The 17,433-nt window shown below is 33.6% G+C and overlaps 1 protein-coding gene across 2 annotated transcripts in view; it reads left to right on the forward strand.

Annotated features, from left to right (window-relative positions):
• The window catches only part of MSH2 (mutS homolog 2), a 79,829-nt gene that overhangs the window by 35,541 nt on the left and 26,855 nt on the right, over positions 1-17,433 (forward strand). For both annotated transcript variants that reach the window (XR_012472244.1, XM_074205404.1), the window contains exons 8-9: positions 10,449-10,558; positions 14,506-14,629. Coding sequence is in view for 1 of the 2 variants with exons in the window: in XM_074205404.1 (XP_074061505.1) it covers positions 10,449-10,558; positions 14,506-14,629 (234 nt within the window). In the remaining variant the exon portion in view is untranslated. The remainder of the gene's footprint in view (positions 1-10,448; positions 10,559-14,505; positions 14,630-17,433) is intronic.

Here is a 17,433-nt window from a genome sequence, read left to right on the forward strand (position 1 = left end):
CAAATAAGGTTTTGATAGCTTCTAAATTTACTGAATCTCTATCATATCTGGAATAATGATGAAAACTTCCAGGAAAAATTTGCAATCCAGATAAATTGCATGCTTTCAGGGAACATTGAATTTCCCAATAGAGGACAGTCCAATCATGATTTCAAAAGATTATTCTTGAGTTCAAGGGCTTGGCTATATTAATCTTGGCCAATTATTATTCCCTAAACCTTCAAGGAACATGAAGCCCAAAGAGTCATAGGATTTTGGATTTTTTTTTTCTTGTATAGTTCAAAAGTGATTTATTCCTTTACAATATCCCTTTGAGATAGGCACTACTACTGGTCTTATTTCTCCCATTTTATAGATAATGTAACTGAGATCCAGAAACATTAAACACCTCCATTTCCTACAGTAGGATTATGGATTTAGAATTATAAAGTGCTTAGGAAATCAGAAATTCTTCATTTTGCAGATGAAGAATCTAAAGCTATAAGCAATTAATTGACTTGCCAAAGATCACATTGCAAGTAAGTGACAGTCAGAATTCAAACCTAGAGTATTTACTGCAGAGAAGTACACGTTTCAGTTATTACAAATTCCACTCAATTGTTGACATTTTTGCCATTTCCCTTACTTGAGGAAGAGATAAAGTAAAATTATGTAGTACATGAGACAGCTATTTTTTAAAACTGAAGGTAATAAACTTTGGTCTGTGTTTAAACTCCACATTTCTTTGGATACAGTTGGTATTCTCTGAAATAGATCCGCTAAAATGGTCCCTGATTTTTGCTCTGATGGAAGAGAGCAAGTCCATCAAGGTTGATCATCACCACCATGTTGCTGTTAGGATGTAGTGTTCTTCTGGTTCTGCTCATGTCACTGCATCATCAGTTCATGCAAGTTTTTCCAGGCTTCTCTGAAATCCCATCCCTCCTGGTTTCTAATAGAACAGTAGTGTTCCATCATATCCATATGCCACAATCTGTTTTACCATTTCTCAATTGTTGGACATCCCCTCGATTTCCAATTCTTTGCCACCACAAACAGAGCTGCTATGAATATTTTTGTTTTTGCACATTTTCATGATCTCTTCACCATCTCCCTTTCTAAGTTCTTCGCCTACTCTCCCTTTCTGAGTTGGTCCTCACTGAGACCAATTCCTGGTAATTCAAGGCTCAATATTAGAACAATAGTTGAATATTATTATTCAGTTAAGAAAAGAAACTTAGCCACAGCAGAAAGCTTTTAGCAATTTTAGGCATTACATACACTCCCAGTTAAAGTGATGCTCCTTTACCTGAGTTCAACATTGTTTTCCACCAATCAAGAGATGTTCTGAAGCTTTTCAGGACTGCTTTGTTCTCAGGTGACTAGCAAGTGATATTGAGAGCCTGAGCCTTTAGGCCCCAGAACCAGCACCTTTAGTTTTATTAGAGTGCTTTTGATAGAGTCCCACATTAAGAAAAAACAATAAGTGAAAGGTATTATCTTTCCGGGGGTGGGGGGCTGCATGGTAATGGGATTAAGTGACTTGCCCAAAGCCACACAGCTAGATAATTATTAAGTGTCTGAGACCGGATTTGAACTCTGGTCTTCCTGGCTTGACTGTAACACCTAGCCATCCTTTCTTTCCTTTTTCTTTTTAAAGAGTTAAGTTGAGCTCTTTAAAATTTTTTTTAATTGCTTATTTTTATTTGGAATTTATGTAAGATCAGACAAATACAAAATAACTCCTGAATGAGTTTGTAAAAAATATTAACTAAGGCTGTAACCTTTTTGTCTTTCTTTTTTCCTGGACTGTAAAAGTGAGTTAATACTATTTTTGCCATTCCTCCAACTTCAGAAGAATTTCTCAAACTATATAGAGTCTACTTAGAAAGGTATCCATCAGTTGTTCCTATCTTTCTTTCTGCAGTGGCTTAGCACATGCACTCTATTATAAGCTTAGTAAGTGTTTATTAAATGCTTGCTTGATTGGAAGACTATAAATTTGGTATCATTGAGGTACAATATTGAGTCTGTCTTCATTTTTTTTAATTTTTTAATTTAATTTAATTTTTTTATTAAAGATATTATCTGAGTTTTACAATTTTCCCCTCAATCTTACTCTCCCCCTCGAAAGCAATCTGTCAGTCTTTACTTTGTTTCCATATTGTACATTGATCCAAATTGAGTGTGATGAGAGAGAAATCATATCCTTAAGGAAGAGACAAAAAGTCTAAGAGATAACAAGATCAGATAATAAGATATCTATTTTTTTTTCTAAATTAAAGGGAATAGTCCTTGAACTTTGTTCAAATTCCATGGCTCTTTATCTGGATACAGATGGCACTCTCCTTTGCAGACAGCCCCAAATTGTTCCCAGTTGTTGCGCTGATGGAATGAGCGAGTCCATCAAGGTTGATCATTGCCCTCATGTTGCTGTTAGGTTGTACAGTGTTTTTCTGGTTCTGCTCATCTCACTCAGCATCAGTTCATACAAATCTTTCCAGGCTTCCCTGAATTCCCATCCCTCCTGGTTTCTAATAGAACAATAGTGTTCCATGACATACATATACCACAGTTTGCTAAGCCATTCTCCAATTGAAGGACATTTACTTGATTTCCAATTCTTTGCCACTACAAACAGGGCCGCTATAAATATTTTTGTACGAGTGATGTTTTTATCCTTTTTCATCATCTCTTCAGGGTATAGACCCAGTAGTGGTATTGCTGGGTCAAAGGGTGTGCTCATTTTTGTTGCCCTTTGGGCGAAGTTCCAAATTTCTCTCCAGAAAGGCTGAATGAGCTCACAGCTCTACCAACAGTGTAATAGTGTCCCAGATTCCCCACAACCCTTCCAACAATGATCATTATCCTTTCTGGTCATATTGACCAGTCTGTGAGGTGGTACCTCAGAGAAGCTTTAATTTGCATTTCTCTAATAATTAATGATTTAGCCATATAGCTATGGATTGCTTTGATTTCATCTGTAAATTGCCTTTGCATATCCTTTGACCATTTGTCAACTGGGGAATGGCCTTTTTTTTTTTTTAATTTGACTCAGTTCTCTGTATATTTTAGAAATGAGTCCTTTGTCAGAATCATTAGTTGTAAAGATTGTTTCCAAATTTACTACATTTCTTTTGATCTTGTTTACAGTGGTTTTATCTGTGCAAAAGCTTTTTAATTTAATGTAATCGAAATCATCTAGTTGGTTTTTGGTGATGTTCTCCAACTCTTCCTTAGTCATAAACTGCTCCCCTTTCCATAGATCTGACAGGTAAACTAGTCCTTGATCTTCTAATTTGCTTATAGTATTGTTTTTTATGTCTAAATCCTATAACCATTTGGATCTTATCTTGGTAAATGGTGTGAGGTGTTGGTCTAATCTAAGTTTCTTCCATACTAACTTCCAATTTTCCCAGCAGTTTTTATCAAAGAAGAGAGTTTTTATCCCAATAGCTGGATTGAGTCTGTTTTTAGAAGACTTCTGTTAAGTTGTTACCATCTTTCAGAATAAGGTTCATTTAATTTCTTTTTTTAAGTAATTTTTCTTGATGTCTTTTTTTTTAAATCCTTGTAGTTCTCATAGCCTTCTCCTTCTTCCTCCCAAAGAACTGTCCATTGTATAGTTTTAAAGATAAAAAGAATGGGGAAAAAATCTGTATTGGTCATACTATAAAAGTCTGAAAATATGCAATGGCAGGTTGGGAATATCTTCTCCTATCTCTTCTTTTAAGCCATGTTTATAATTTTGTAAGTACTCTCTTGGTAGCTTTTTTTTTTTTTTTTGCCTTTGTATTGTTGTAGTCATTTTGTATGTTGATTCTTTGGCTTTGCTTTCTTCCCTTGCCATTTGTAATGAAGCTCTTTCTATGCTTCCATATTCATTTCATTCATCATTTCTCACAGTATGGTAATATTAAATGAATTACTGTATCACAATTTGTTGATAGTCATCTATTGTATTTTCAAATCTACAAAAAGTGCTTCTATAAATCTTTTGGGGTAACTTAACATGATGTTTGGGGTAATTTTCTTATCAAGATCTCCTTGGGGCTCTAAAACCAGTAATGAGATCTCTGGGTTAGAGGTGTGCTATGGACATTGTCATCACTTGTCTAATTCTAAATCACTTTCCAAAATGATGACCAGTCAGGTCCTCTACTGTTCACCAATGAGCCTAGCTTCACAAGAGCCCTCAGCACTGTGTGGGCTCTTATTCTCCGTGATTTATAACCTTTCATGACACTTTAAATCTGTAGTTCTTGGACTTGTCTTTTATTTCCATGTTCATGGAAGCATGACCCATCCGGTGATGGGTTATGGTCTGTTGGGAACTCTGTGCGAGGCACTTAGTTGCTTTTGGTTCCCTATTTCTGCAGAAGAAAGATTGTCCATTCCTTCAGTTGCAGAAGCTTAGTATTATTACTCCTGACTCCTCACTCTCATTCCACATATAGCCCAGGGCTGTCAAACCTTACTTTTAAAAGTTTTTATTGAAACAATAGACAATATATTTTGACTTGACATTTTAGTGAGATCTCTGCCTTAGCAAAATTAGTAAACCCACAAGGGGGGGGGCTGCATTTTCGGACAACCCTAACATAGCCAATAATTTGCTGAATCTTGTCATTTCATAATGCATTGCCATAAAATTATGGTCATAACCCAGAATAATAGGGCAACAATAAATGTCTAATATCTAGAGACCATTGCTAAAATTGAGTCAATAGAGGCAGATAGGACAGTAAAAAACTATATGTTCAACAGATTGTCAAGGGAGAAGAGCTTTTTTTATTTTTTGTGTTATCACATGTTAATCTTGTTTTTAATACTTTCTCTTCTAGGAGACATTTGTAAATTTCATTAGTGATAACTTGAGAGGATCTCGTTATTCTTGATTAATGTGAATGTAAACACTGGAAAGAGAGGAAATAAAATAATTTTCTGAATCATTTGTTGATACAGTGTTAAACTTTATAATCTGAAGAACAGCTGGGAAATGTTTCAGTAATGAATCTTATATTTCATCAATGAATCAACTGCTTTTGATAGGACTTTGGCCTTTCATTTGGTCTTGGAGTTTGATCATATGTATCATGGTAGATGGTAATGAGACTTAGGCAGTAATTAAATTGTGGTTCCGGCCATTGTTAAACTATAAATACTTGTGTTTGTTGACTTAAAATGTTTGCAACTGTTTTGGATAGGCTCCCAGCTGAAATCTTTAGAATGGATCCTTGAGGAGCTATAAAAGAGTGCTCAGCTACTGATAATAAATTGGAGATTTTTTGAAGTGATTCACTTACATGATTTCCTGAGCAGTTGAAATTCTTAAAATTTTTCTAGACAGGGGTAGCTAGGTGGTGCAGTGAATAGAGCACTGGCCCTGGAGTCAAGACAAACAGTTCAATTACCAGCCTCAGACACTTAGTACTTGGCTGATGATTTTGGGCAAGTCACTTAATCCCATTGCTTTGCAAAAACAACCAAAAAAAATTTCTATACCATGGTATTGTGGCACATGTCTTGCTACTTTTTTGCTATGTGATGTTTGTTAAATTGTAGTTACTTGTCCGTACAAATCTTAGATTTCCCTCTGATTTTTAACCTGTATAATTTTATTTCTTTTTTGGATTTTGTTTCTTTATTAGTAGATTAAATTAAATGGTTTCTTTTTTTCCCTTAATTCAAACATTAAGGTTTGTGTGTGAAGAACACTGCCAGGAAAGCACCTTAAGAAAAAAAATCATACAGAATTTAATGCAGACAATACCTTGCCCTCATACCGTCTAGTACAGTATGATAGCAAAAATAACTGCTCTTTATATAATACATTTATATTGTATCTTCAGTGAATTCTTTCCACTCTTTACAGCATAATTGATCCAGTTTTTTTCTCAATTAAAAGGCCATTCCTTTAATGATCTTCTATCTTGTAATTAAAACACTGTTAAATATTTCTATGCAGAGATTACTCTATATTCTTTTTACTCCCTCCCAATTTGCCTGAACCTACAGGCAATCAATAATTAGTTTTAATAATAGTACTAGTAGCCACAGTCTCCCGTTTGGCTTGAATGAAAGCAGAAGATGTTGAACTGAAATTCATTAGCACACCTCTGTGTGTGAATGAATCACTTCCAAATATAATTCAATATCTGAGTAAGGTTATATGCTGAGCTATGTGTTCAAGTATGATTTAGTTTTTCACTCCTGGAATAAGTTTCACATAGTTTAACTTGATTTACTCAAGGCTTTTTCCCTCCCAGAATAACAAACATGATTCCAAGGATTATAAATTCTTAATCACTTTTAATAGTTTTTTATTATGATAGCAGTAACTAGCATTTATACATGCTTTAAGATTTGCAAAGCACTTAACAGGTATCTCATTTTCTTTTCACAAAATCCCTGAGAGGCAGTGCTAGTATTATCCTATTTTCATAGGTGAGAAAACTGAGGTAAACAAGTAAAGTAACTTGCTTAAGGTCTCAGCCAGTTAAGTGTCTGAGACTGGATTTGAACTCAGAGATCCTTGACTCCAGTCTAGCACTCTCTCTATATACTGGGCCTTCTAACTGCCTTTTTGTTGAAAAAACAAAAAAGTTGAAACTTAAAACTGGATTACTTTGCTTTTTCTTGTATCCTCCCACTTCACAGTCTTTAGATTATTCAATTAGCACCAGCATCTTTGTTCTGTACTTGAACTCAGCTCATTCAAGTATCAATATAATTTTTGCCATCTTGGCCTTTTTGAGGATAAGTTGACTTTGTTTCATCACCATAGCTAGGCCATTAGTGCCTTTACCTCTGGGCATATAGGGAGTCCTTGTTCTTCTTGTTTTGTGTTAGTTTGTGAGGCTTGTGATTGCAGTAAGTTGTATGAGTTTAGGGATAGTTCACTTTGTTGGTAGCAGTGTCATTAGTAGGAAGAAGAGGACAAAGGATTTCTAATGCTCATCTACATCTATGTCTTTGGTCTCCCATTCTTAGGCTTTATCATATTGTAGAGGTAACTGGATTTTTGAAGGTAGTAAAACTGTTGGAATGCAAGCTCTGCCAGTGTGTCTAAAAGGCTTAAAATAGGGCCCAGGGACTGGGTGTCATTTTATAAAGGCTTCTCATAGTAGAGTGGAATATGAGAGACTTAACACCAGAAGGATGAACATAGCAATTATTTTGGTTACAGCAGTTATTAAAAAAATCTACCTAGCATGGATGGTTAGTATTTTATGCATGACAAAAGTACCTCTAGACTTTTTATTAATAATTAGCAAATTGGTCGATTTTTTTTCTTTTATAAAAGACATCTGTTTATAAGCTAATGACTAGTTCTTGCCTTATTTCACATCATCTTATCAACATGAATTGTTTTAAATTCTATTGACCTCTATGTACCTGTGTCATTTAGGTATTTAGAAAGCAATTTGACTGGTAGTTTACAAATAAGCATATTATGATATAAACTCATCCATATTTATTGATAACTAAGTGGTATAATGGATAGAATGTTGCTCAACCTGATGACAAAAAGACTCATCTTCCAGAATTCAAATCCAATCTCCGATACTCATCAGCTCTATGACCCTGGATAAGTCACTTAACCCTGCTTGCTTCAGTTTCCTCATCTGTAAAATGAGCTAGAGAAGAAAATGGCAAACCATTCCATTATCTTGTTCAGGAAAACCCCCAATGGGGTCTTGAAGAGTTGGATATGAGTGAAATGACTGAGCAACAACACCACCACTACCAAAAGTTTGAATTTGTATTCCACTTCAGTTCATCTGGAATCATATTTTAGCTAAGTCCATTCATTAGCTAGTTATATTAACCAGGGAAAATCTTTATCTTTCCAGCTTACATTACATTTGGTCCATTTGGACTTAATTTAAGTCATTTTTTGGGTAGAAAAAGATCAAGGGGACTATATTTTTGTTTCTGAAAAGTATATATATAAAACAAAAAACTAGGGAAGAAATCTATATTTCACAAGAACTGATGTATAAACTAGAAAGCAGTCTGGCAACAATATAGAAGTGGTAATCTTTTACCATATGTAACTGTAAATTCCAAATGGATACTTAGTTTAAATATAGGTCACCACACACACACACACACACACACACACACACACATATTCACACCCACGTGTCTGAATCAGTGGATCAGTTCACAAGTGGAATATTTTTATTCTAACAGAGACAAGATCAGAAAAGCTAGAATAGATAATATTGATTAAATATTGAAAAGTTTTTATGATAGTCTTCATTCTGGACGAAGACTGTGACATCAAGGAGGTGCTGCCTTGACAAGCAGGTGATTTGGATTTGAGTGAAGGGGATCACTAGCCCCCTTTACTCAGAGCTAGATATGAACCAGGATGATTGGAGATTGCCCTAGATGTGAGGCAGTGAGGGTTAGGTGACTTGTCCAAGGTCATACAGCTAGTAAGAGTCGTGTGTGAGGTCAGATTTTTATATGAATAAAATCATTGTAGCTGGGAAAATAGGGAGAATTGTTAATTGGGGGAAGACATCTTTACTTCAGCTATAAAACAGAAAATATCCTTTAAATTCTTTTAAAAGGTGATGGGGGGGGGTTGGCTAGGTGGTGCAGTGGATAGAGCATTGGTCCTAGAGTCAGGAGTACCTGAGTTCAAATCCGACCTCAGACACTTAATAATTACCTAGCTGTGTGGCCTTGGGCAAGTCACTTAACCCCACTGCCTTGCAAAAAAAAAGTGATTTTTCTCCCCCCTCCCAACCTCCCAATATAATGAAACTAAGAACTTTTATTCTTTAGCTATCTAAATAGGGTGCAAATTAGTATATTCTTCAGAGATATAAATATATCAGTCCCGGAATTGGAGTACATACACATAGTCCTATACTTTTATATTTCTTAGAACTCTTGCCACAAATTCTGATTCTGTATGATATCCTCTATGCTGTAGTAGATTTTATTTATTAAATATTTAATGCTTTTAATGTTTTCTCTATAGTTATTGACCATTCAAACTCTTACTCATTTAACTTAGCATATAGTCCACAGTGATAGTAATAGACTTCATTATTGTGGTTATTAAAGTGTGATAAGAAGTATCCTATTTTCGTCATCCTTCTTTGTCCCCAGAAGAGTATAAAATAATGTATGATGTGTCATTAAATGTAATTTGTCACCTTGATTGTGAATTACATATTTATCTTTAGATTGTGAACTCCTCAAGGACAGTAAAATCATTAAAATTGGAAAATGACCTTAAGAGAGTTCATTGAGTCTTAACCCTTATTTTGCTTTTATTTGATGAAAAACTATAGCTTAATAAATTGTTCAAGTGTACATGGGAATGTGTATTATGTGCAGAGTTTTATCTTATAGGAAATAAAATGTTTATTTAAAATATGATCTGAGTTAAAGAACTTAATGCAATTGGAGTATATAGTATAAAAAATGAGCAAAGGGTTAAAGATCATTACCAAATGGGATCTGGGGAACTCCTGAAGAGAAAGGGTTTTTGGATTAGGCTTTAGAGAAGTAGCTAAAAGTCATTAAATGGCGAAGGAATGGAGAAGACATTGTAAGTATTGGAAATCACATGAGTGAAGTCCTGGAGGTGTATAATAAGGAAATGAAAGATAAGTTCTGTTTATCTGAAAAAGTATATAAAGAGAAGTAATAAGAGATGAAGTTATGAGTATTTTTAAGTATTTATACAACTGTCATTGGTGAAGTAGTGTGGTTTCAGATTGTGGAGGACTTTTGATGCCATGGTAAGAAATTTGACTTTTGTTTATATATGGCAAGAGGAAAACATTTATTTGAGGTTTTTGTGAATTGAAGTGACATCACCAAAGCTGTGCATAAAGAAGTTATTTATCCATCCTAGAGAAAGGAATATTAAATAGGAAACTATTGAGAAGAGTCCATGGGAACCTGTGCTGAGATACAGCTATGGGTACCAAGAAGAGAGCCAGATGCTTTTGAGAAAGAATCAATGGGACTTAAAAACTGATTGAATATAGGAAATAAGAGAAAGAGGAGAGTCATATAACATTAGAAGAAAAATAAAAATTGACTTTTTCATTACATTCCTGAGTTGTTTTCCTTGTTAAATATCTATGAGATTATTATAATTTGACTGAAATCTTAAAATGGCACTATGAATAAGGCAGGTTTTAGGAGCCCCCCAAGACCTGCTTGAGAATTCTGAATCTACTATTTATTACTTATGTATGGCCAAGTTACTTAATAGCTTCTTTAAATATCAGTTTTCTCACCTAAAAAGTGAGAAACAATAATATTCATGCTATGTTCTTCACAGTAGTATTGATGATTATTTGGTAACTAGTAAAATCTATATAGATGTGCATTATTATTATTAATATTGTCATTTGATTCTTATTCTCTGTGGTCTGTTCTGTTCTTTGTGCTTTTTTTCTAAGGAAACAATTTTTTCCTCTCACTTACAGGAGCACATCAATCATTGTTGTTGTCAGTCTTCACAACTCCATTGACTGATCTTCATTCGGATTTCTCCAAGTTTCAGGAAATGATAGAAACAACCTTAGATATGAATCAGGTATGCATTATAGTTTTATGAATAAAAACCCCAATATTTTGAACAGTTAAATTTTTCTAAAAGATAATTTTGTCATTTCTGAGTGTCAGTTGGAGGACCACAGTGAACCAAAGCATTTAAATTGATTAAACCATAGTTGGGAAAAGTTACTTTTAATGGCAGAGTTGCTTTACTAGATAATGGAACACAGAAATCACAAAAGTAAATAAAAGTTGGGAATCATTGTTGTGGCAGGTTTCATTATCAGAAATCTCAGATTATGATAGAGGAATTTTTTTCTGATTAGAAAAAGAAAATGATATTAGTTTAGATATTAAAAATTTCAGAACAAAGAGATGGTCATGATAAGCAAGAAGGGAAAAATACTTTGGAAAGGATGAATTTGTTTATTTTCAGTGAAATACTGTTTATTTTGTTAGAATAAGTGCAAGGCATAGATGTCCATAAATACTGTTAAAAAGAGAAGTGGGAAAATCAAATGGATTTTTGGAAATGTTTTAACCAGTACTAAAATTTGCATTGGATTACAAGAATGTTTCAGCTAAGATTCTATTTTAGTGATCATTTTCTTACCCTTTGAGATTTTTTCAGTAGAAATTCTTATCTAAAAATGGAATTATTAACAAGATATTTAATATCTGAAAAGATATTCCTATGATATATATGCATTCCACATGCATTAACTTATTAAAATATCACATTTTGCTGAATATTAATGAAAAAATTTGTTCTATAGCTTTTAAAATATGTTCACATGGAATGCTTGAGGATATATTTGAAAAAGTTAAAAATAGGATATTAAAATTACTATGAGGTTTGACATTTTAAAAAATGTTCTTTATATAATTATCTTTTTTGGATTGAGCCTGTGCAGCACTCATGATCTTGTTTTCAGATAAGACAACATTTTGATCTGCTAAGTGATATATCCATTTCAGTTTTTTTTAAGAAAGATTTTATTTATTTTGGGTTTTACAATTTTTCCCCTAATCTTGCTTCCTTCCCCCCACAGAAGGCAGTCTGTTAGTCTTTACATTGTTTTCATGATAACATTGATCTAAGTTGAATATGACGAGAGAGAAATCATATTCTTAAGGAAAAAAAATAAAGTATAAGAGATAGCAAAATTACATAATTAGATAACTTTTTTTTTAAATTAAAGGTAACAGTCTTTGGTCTTGGTTTAAACTCCACAATTCTTTCTCTGGATACAGGTGGTATTTTCCATCATTTCAAGATTGAGTTGGATGATCTGAATTTTTTTTTCTCTGTAAAGATATTGGGAGGTGTTTTTTAAAAACAAGATTATTCAATATAATCTGAAGTACCCAAAAGGACATATTCTGAGGTTTCTAACTAATATATGAATTTGTGTTTTCTTAGTGTATCATGAAATTGAATAGTTACAATGACCAGATGTCATTTAATTTCTCTTTATCTGATGCAAATTAATAAATTTCTTACTTCATAATTTTATAAATTTAATTTTTTTTATTTTCCCTCAATTACATGTAAAAACAATTTTGAACATTCACTTTTAAATTGAGTTTCAGATTTTCTCTCTCCTTCCTCATTGAGAAAGCAGTTAATTTAAAAGAGGTTTTGCATCTGTAATCATGCAAAAACATATTTCCATATTAATCATGTTGTAAAAGAAAATACTGAAATAAAAACCCAAGAAAAATAAAGTAGAAAAAAAGTATGCTTCGATCTTATTCACATTCCCTTAATACTTTTTCTAGGGATGGATAGTATTTTTCATCATAAGTTCTTCAGATTTGTCTTGGTTCATTGTATTGCTTAAAATAAAAATTGCTAAGTCATTTACAGTTGATCATCTTACAGTATTGCTATTACTGTATAGAATGTTCATCTGATTTTACTCATTTCATTTTGCTTCTGTTTCATGTAAGTCTCTTAAGTTTTTCTGAGAACATCTAGCTCATCATTTCTTATATTGTAGTAATATTCCATTACAAATATTTACAACAAATTGTTCAGCCATTCCCCAATTAATAGGCATGCCCTCAGTTCCCAATTCTTTGCCACCATAAATATTTAGGCGCATAGTTTCAAATTGTTCTACATAATAATTGAATTAGTTCACTACTCTATCAAGAATGCATTAGTGTCTCAATTTCCTCACATCTTCTCCAACATTTATCATTCTTTTCTGCCATAGATTTGCCTATCTGATTGGTGTGCAGTGGTAGTTCAGTATTATTTTAATTTGTATTTCCCCAATCAGTAGTGACTTAGAGCATTTTTATATGACTATAGACAGTTTTGATTATTTCATCTGAAAACTGATTTCATATTTTTTTTAATCAGTTGTCAATAGGGAATGGTTAGTATTTTTATAAATTTGACTAATTTCTCTGTACAGTAAAAGATGAAGTCTTTATCAGAAAAAGTTGCTTCATAAATTTTTTTACAATGATGATTGCTAACTGTGTATTTCTCTCTAACTTATTTCCCCATTTAGTTTATTCTCTCTCTCCTTTTACCCTTTCCCTCTTCAAAAGTGTTTTGCTTCTGATTGTTGCCTCCCCCAATCTACTCTCCCACCTATGAACACACACCCCTTCCCTGTCCCCATCTATATTCCCTTCCCTTCCTACTTTCCTCCAGAGTAAGGTAGTTTTTACAATTGAGTGTGTTATTCCCTCTTTAAGCCAATTCTGTGAGTAAGATTCAAGCATTCCCTACCACCTCCTGCATTTTCCCTTCCACTGTTATAACTCTTTCTTTCATCATTATGTAAGATAATTTACCCCATTCTACTTCTCCTTTTCCTGTTCTTCCTATGCATTCCTTTTTCTCATACCTTCATTTTATTTTTAAATTTATTTTTGAAAAATATCATTGTATCATATTTAACTCACACCTGTGCCCTCTGTTCAGATATACTCTGTCTAGCTTTCCTAATAATGAGAAAGTTCTTATGAGTTACAAGTGTCATCTTCCCATGTAGGAATGCAATAATTTAACCATTTTATGTCCCTTATGATTTCCCTTTCTTGATTAACTTGAATCTTGTATTTTGAAGTCAAATTTTCTATTTAGCTCTAATCTTTTCTTCAAGAATGCTCAAAAGTTTTTTCATTAAATACCAGTTTTTTTTTTCCCTCTGAAAGATTATACTCATTTTTGTTGGGTAAGTGATTCTTGGTTGTTATCCTAGCTCCTTTACTTCTGAAATATCATAGTCTAAGTTCTGTGATCCTTTAATGTAGAACTACTAGATCTTGTTTTATCTTGATTGTGACTATGATACTTAAATTGTTTCTTTCTGGATGCTTTCTGCTTGATGTGGGAGCTCTGAAATTTGACTGTGATATTCCTGGGAGTTTTCATTCAGATTTGGCTGTGATATTAACTGGGAATTTTCATTTCATTCAGATGGTGATCAGTGGATTCTTTCAATTTCTATTGTACCCTCTGGTTCTAGAATATCAGGACAAATTTTTTTGATAATTTTTTGAAATATGGTGTCAGGGTAAGTGACAAGCTAGGTCACAAGCTAGCAAATGTCAAGTTTCTGAGGTCAGATTTGAACTCAAGTCCTCCTGTCTTTAGAGCCTGTGCTCTATCCACTCTACCAACTTAGCTGCCTTTGGCAACATTTAGGCTGAAGAAGACAGCCCTTCATTGCTTGTGGAAGATAATTTATTCTACTTGACCCCAGAGGGCAGACCTTGGATTAGTTGGTAGAAAACAGAGAAGTAAACCTTCCTGAAAAATAAAAGGCACTGCTTCAAAAGGGAGCCAGTTTTCCCTTAGTGGAGATTTTAGAGCAAGTGCTGATGTGGTAGGTTTCTTGTTCTAATGCAGGTTGGACTTGATGACTTTGGAAGTGCCTTTCCAGTTAGTAATGGGAAAATATTTTATTCTTAATGTCTTCCTTCATTTAACTACAGTTTTCACCATTCTTTTTGTATTCACAGGTGGAAAACCATGAATTTCTTGTGAAGGCATCCTTTGATCCTCACCTGACAGAGTTAAGAGAGTCAATTACTAATCTAGAAAAGAAGATGCAGGCATCTTTAACAAATGCAGCAAGAGAGCTAGGTAATAAAAGGAGATAAGCTCACTCCTGGTTTGTTTAAGGACGTGGGGAAGATAGTGAATCTATTATTTGCATCTTGTTTATTACCATTCATGTACATTATTTTATCATAGAGTGATTGAAATCCATAGGTTAACTCATCCATTCTCCTTCTTTGTGTAGGCAAGAGTCATTTAAGCTAATGACTTCTACTGACATAAAATAGTATAATGATCACAATCCAGGGAGCATAGTCCTTATAACCATTCATTTTGTATAAGAATTGTACTATCATTGCTTGAGGAGAGTTTAGTTCCAGAAAAGAAAGCTTACATTTTTTTTAAAGGAAAGTTTTTTAGTTTTAAATTTTCTTATAAAAATATTTAAATATTTTGTTTATTTATTTTTCCAACTACATGCGAAAGTGGCTTTCACCAATCATTTTTAAATTTACTTTGGACCATTATTAAGACTATAGTTTTATTTTTTCATTCATTTCCCCCTTTATTATTGAATTATTTAACCACTCCTAAAAGCCTAATTGGAAAGGAAAGTTGTTCTTTTGGCTCTGGGTAGACTGACTTTTGACTGTATATAGAAATTTGTATGTGTTGTTAACTAGGTAAAACTCATCCTTAAAAAGGGGATGTCCAAGTTGGGTTGAGGAGTCCAAATTGGGTTGAAAGCAGAAAAGTTTTATTGGAAGAAAAATCAGACACTAGTCTATGAAATACAAAGGAGCCCACAGCCCAGGAGAGACAGGGATGATTTATGCTTGAAAACCATAAAGGGGGAGGTTCAGGTAAGGGGTTGGGAAAAATGATTATACCTCTGAAATTAATATGTCTATCTTCTCTGAGTTACCTTACCATCCTATCAGCTGAAGGGAGTCGATCAGGAGCCTGTGGTGATCTAGAGTCTTACTCACACCCAGACATTTTTGCTGGTGTTCTCTGGCTGACCTTGTTGAGCTGTTAATGTTGAAATAACTTCAAACTCTTCAGAGTTTTCAGTGAAGCTTTAGCTTTTGAGTAGTCAGTTTTCAGTTCCATCCACTTCCCACTTTCCTTCTCCCAGCATTAATAAGCCATTGATGATAAACTACATTCAGGGTATTTAGAACAATAAAGCCAGCCATAGCTATTAGTAGTTCCTCATACTGAAAAATTAACAGTGCATCAGTATACAACATGGGAGGGAATTTATTTAACCTAGTGAAAGTGAAATAAAATTTTTATTTTATATTCCACATATTTAAAATGATCCTTCTTTTTGCTTGACATTGAAACTTTAAAAGAAAGGTCTGTAGAGAATCTAGGGTGAAATGATTTACCCAGATTAAGTTTGAGATTAGAGCCAAAGTTTAGGGATATATTAAACCAAAATTTCACTTAACTCATCACTTACATATAAGGGAGAAGCAGGGATTTATAATGATTTAGGAATGGAAATTTTCTGCCTGCTTCCTAACCCTCTCTCCATCTTTCTACCTTCAAACTTTAAAAGTGCTAAATAGCATTCCTATCACTGATAATAAGAAAGCCTTATTTTGTATAGTCTTAACTCCAAAACTGCTGTTAAAGGCAGACAATTGATAATGTAGTCCTAAGCAGAACATGTAATTGTGGGTTTATGGAAGATCCAAATGAAATGGAAAAAGGGAAAGAAATATCTTGGAATTACAGAGTTGGTGCTTTTAGGTGTTAACACCTCTGTCTCACTGCCATTTTTGTTCCCATTTCAGGGTTTGTTTTGTTTTTTTTTTGTCTCCTTTTAGTACACCATTTGGTTTTATTTTAGTATCTTAATTATATCAACTTTGTTTGGCAAATTGATTAACTTAGGGAATTTTATAAATCAATGTCAGCAACAATTTAAAAAGCACATATAAAATTAAAAAACTGAACAGTAGTGGTATATCATTGTTAATAGTAAATCTACCAAGTAGAAATTCATAATTAGCCATTCTTGTCTTACATCAACTGAATAAGAATGATAGTGATTGAAAGTGACATCTTAAAGTGAGATCCAAAACATGCATTTGTTTGCATGTGACTGTACTCTAGGAATTTATACCCTTGAGATCACTATGAAGAGAACGTTTTTTTAAGTTCTAAGTTTTAAAAGTTTTTTTAAAACCACAATCTTTTCTTATTCTACAATACCCTTCTTTTGACATACCCCTTGTAACAAAAATAGTCAAGCAAAATCAGATTGTTAAAATGATTACATTTGACAGGATTTATACCATTCTACACTTGTGATTCAAATGTCTTGTTCTGTTACCAAGATTGAGAGTTCTGCGATAATTTGAGTTTAGCTGCTTTTAATATTTTCTTCTATGTTATATGCCTCATTCGCCTTAAGTGAACTGACATTGAGGTAGGTCAAATCAGTTCTACTAGAGAACAAACTCAGCTTAACTGAGTGGCAGTAGGTATAATATAATAGTCTATTGTGTGGTGGGCCAAGACCCAAGATGTAGAGCCCAATAATTTCAGTTTAAGGTAAGAGATGGTATATCACAGATATGAGAATAGTGGGTTGAGACTTAGAATATTCAAGCAGTAAATGCTTTCCTAATTCTTTTTTTCTTGAACACTAACCCCTTTGAGTTTCAGTTTCCTCATCTTTTTTTTTTAATTTTTAAAAAAAATTTTAAGGCAGTGGGGTTAAGTGACTTGCCCAAGGTCTCACAGCTGGACAATTTTTGTGTCTGAGATTAGATTTGAACTCAGATCCTCCCGACTCCAGGGCTCTGTCCACTGAGCCACCTAGCTGCCCCCAGTTTCCTCATCTTTTAAATAAATGTGTTTGATTTATCTGA

This window comes from Macrotis lagotis, chromosome 1 (genome assembly GCF_037893015.1).
Source record: "Macrotis lagotis isolate mMagLag1 chromosome 1, bilby.v1.9.chrom.fasta, whole genome shotgun sequence".
Taxonomy (NCBI): Eukaryota; Metazoa; Chordata; class Mammalia; order Peramelemorphia; family Peramelidae; genus Macrotis; species Macrotis lagotis.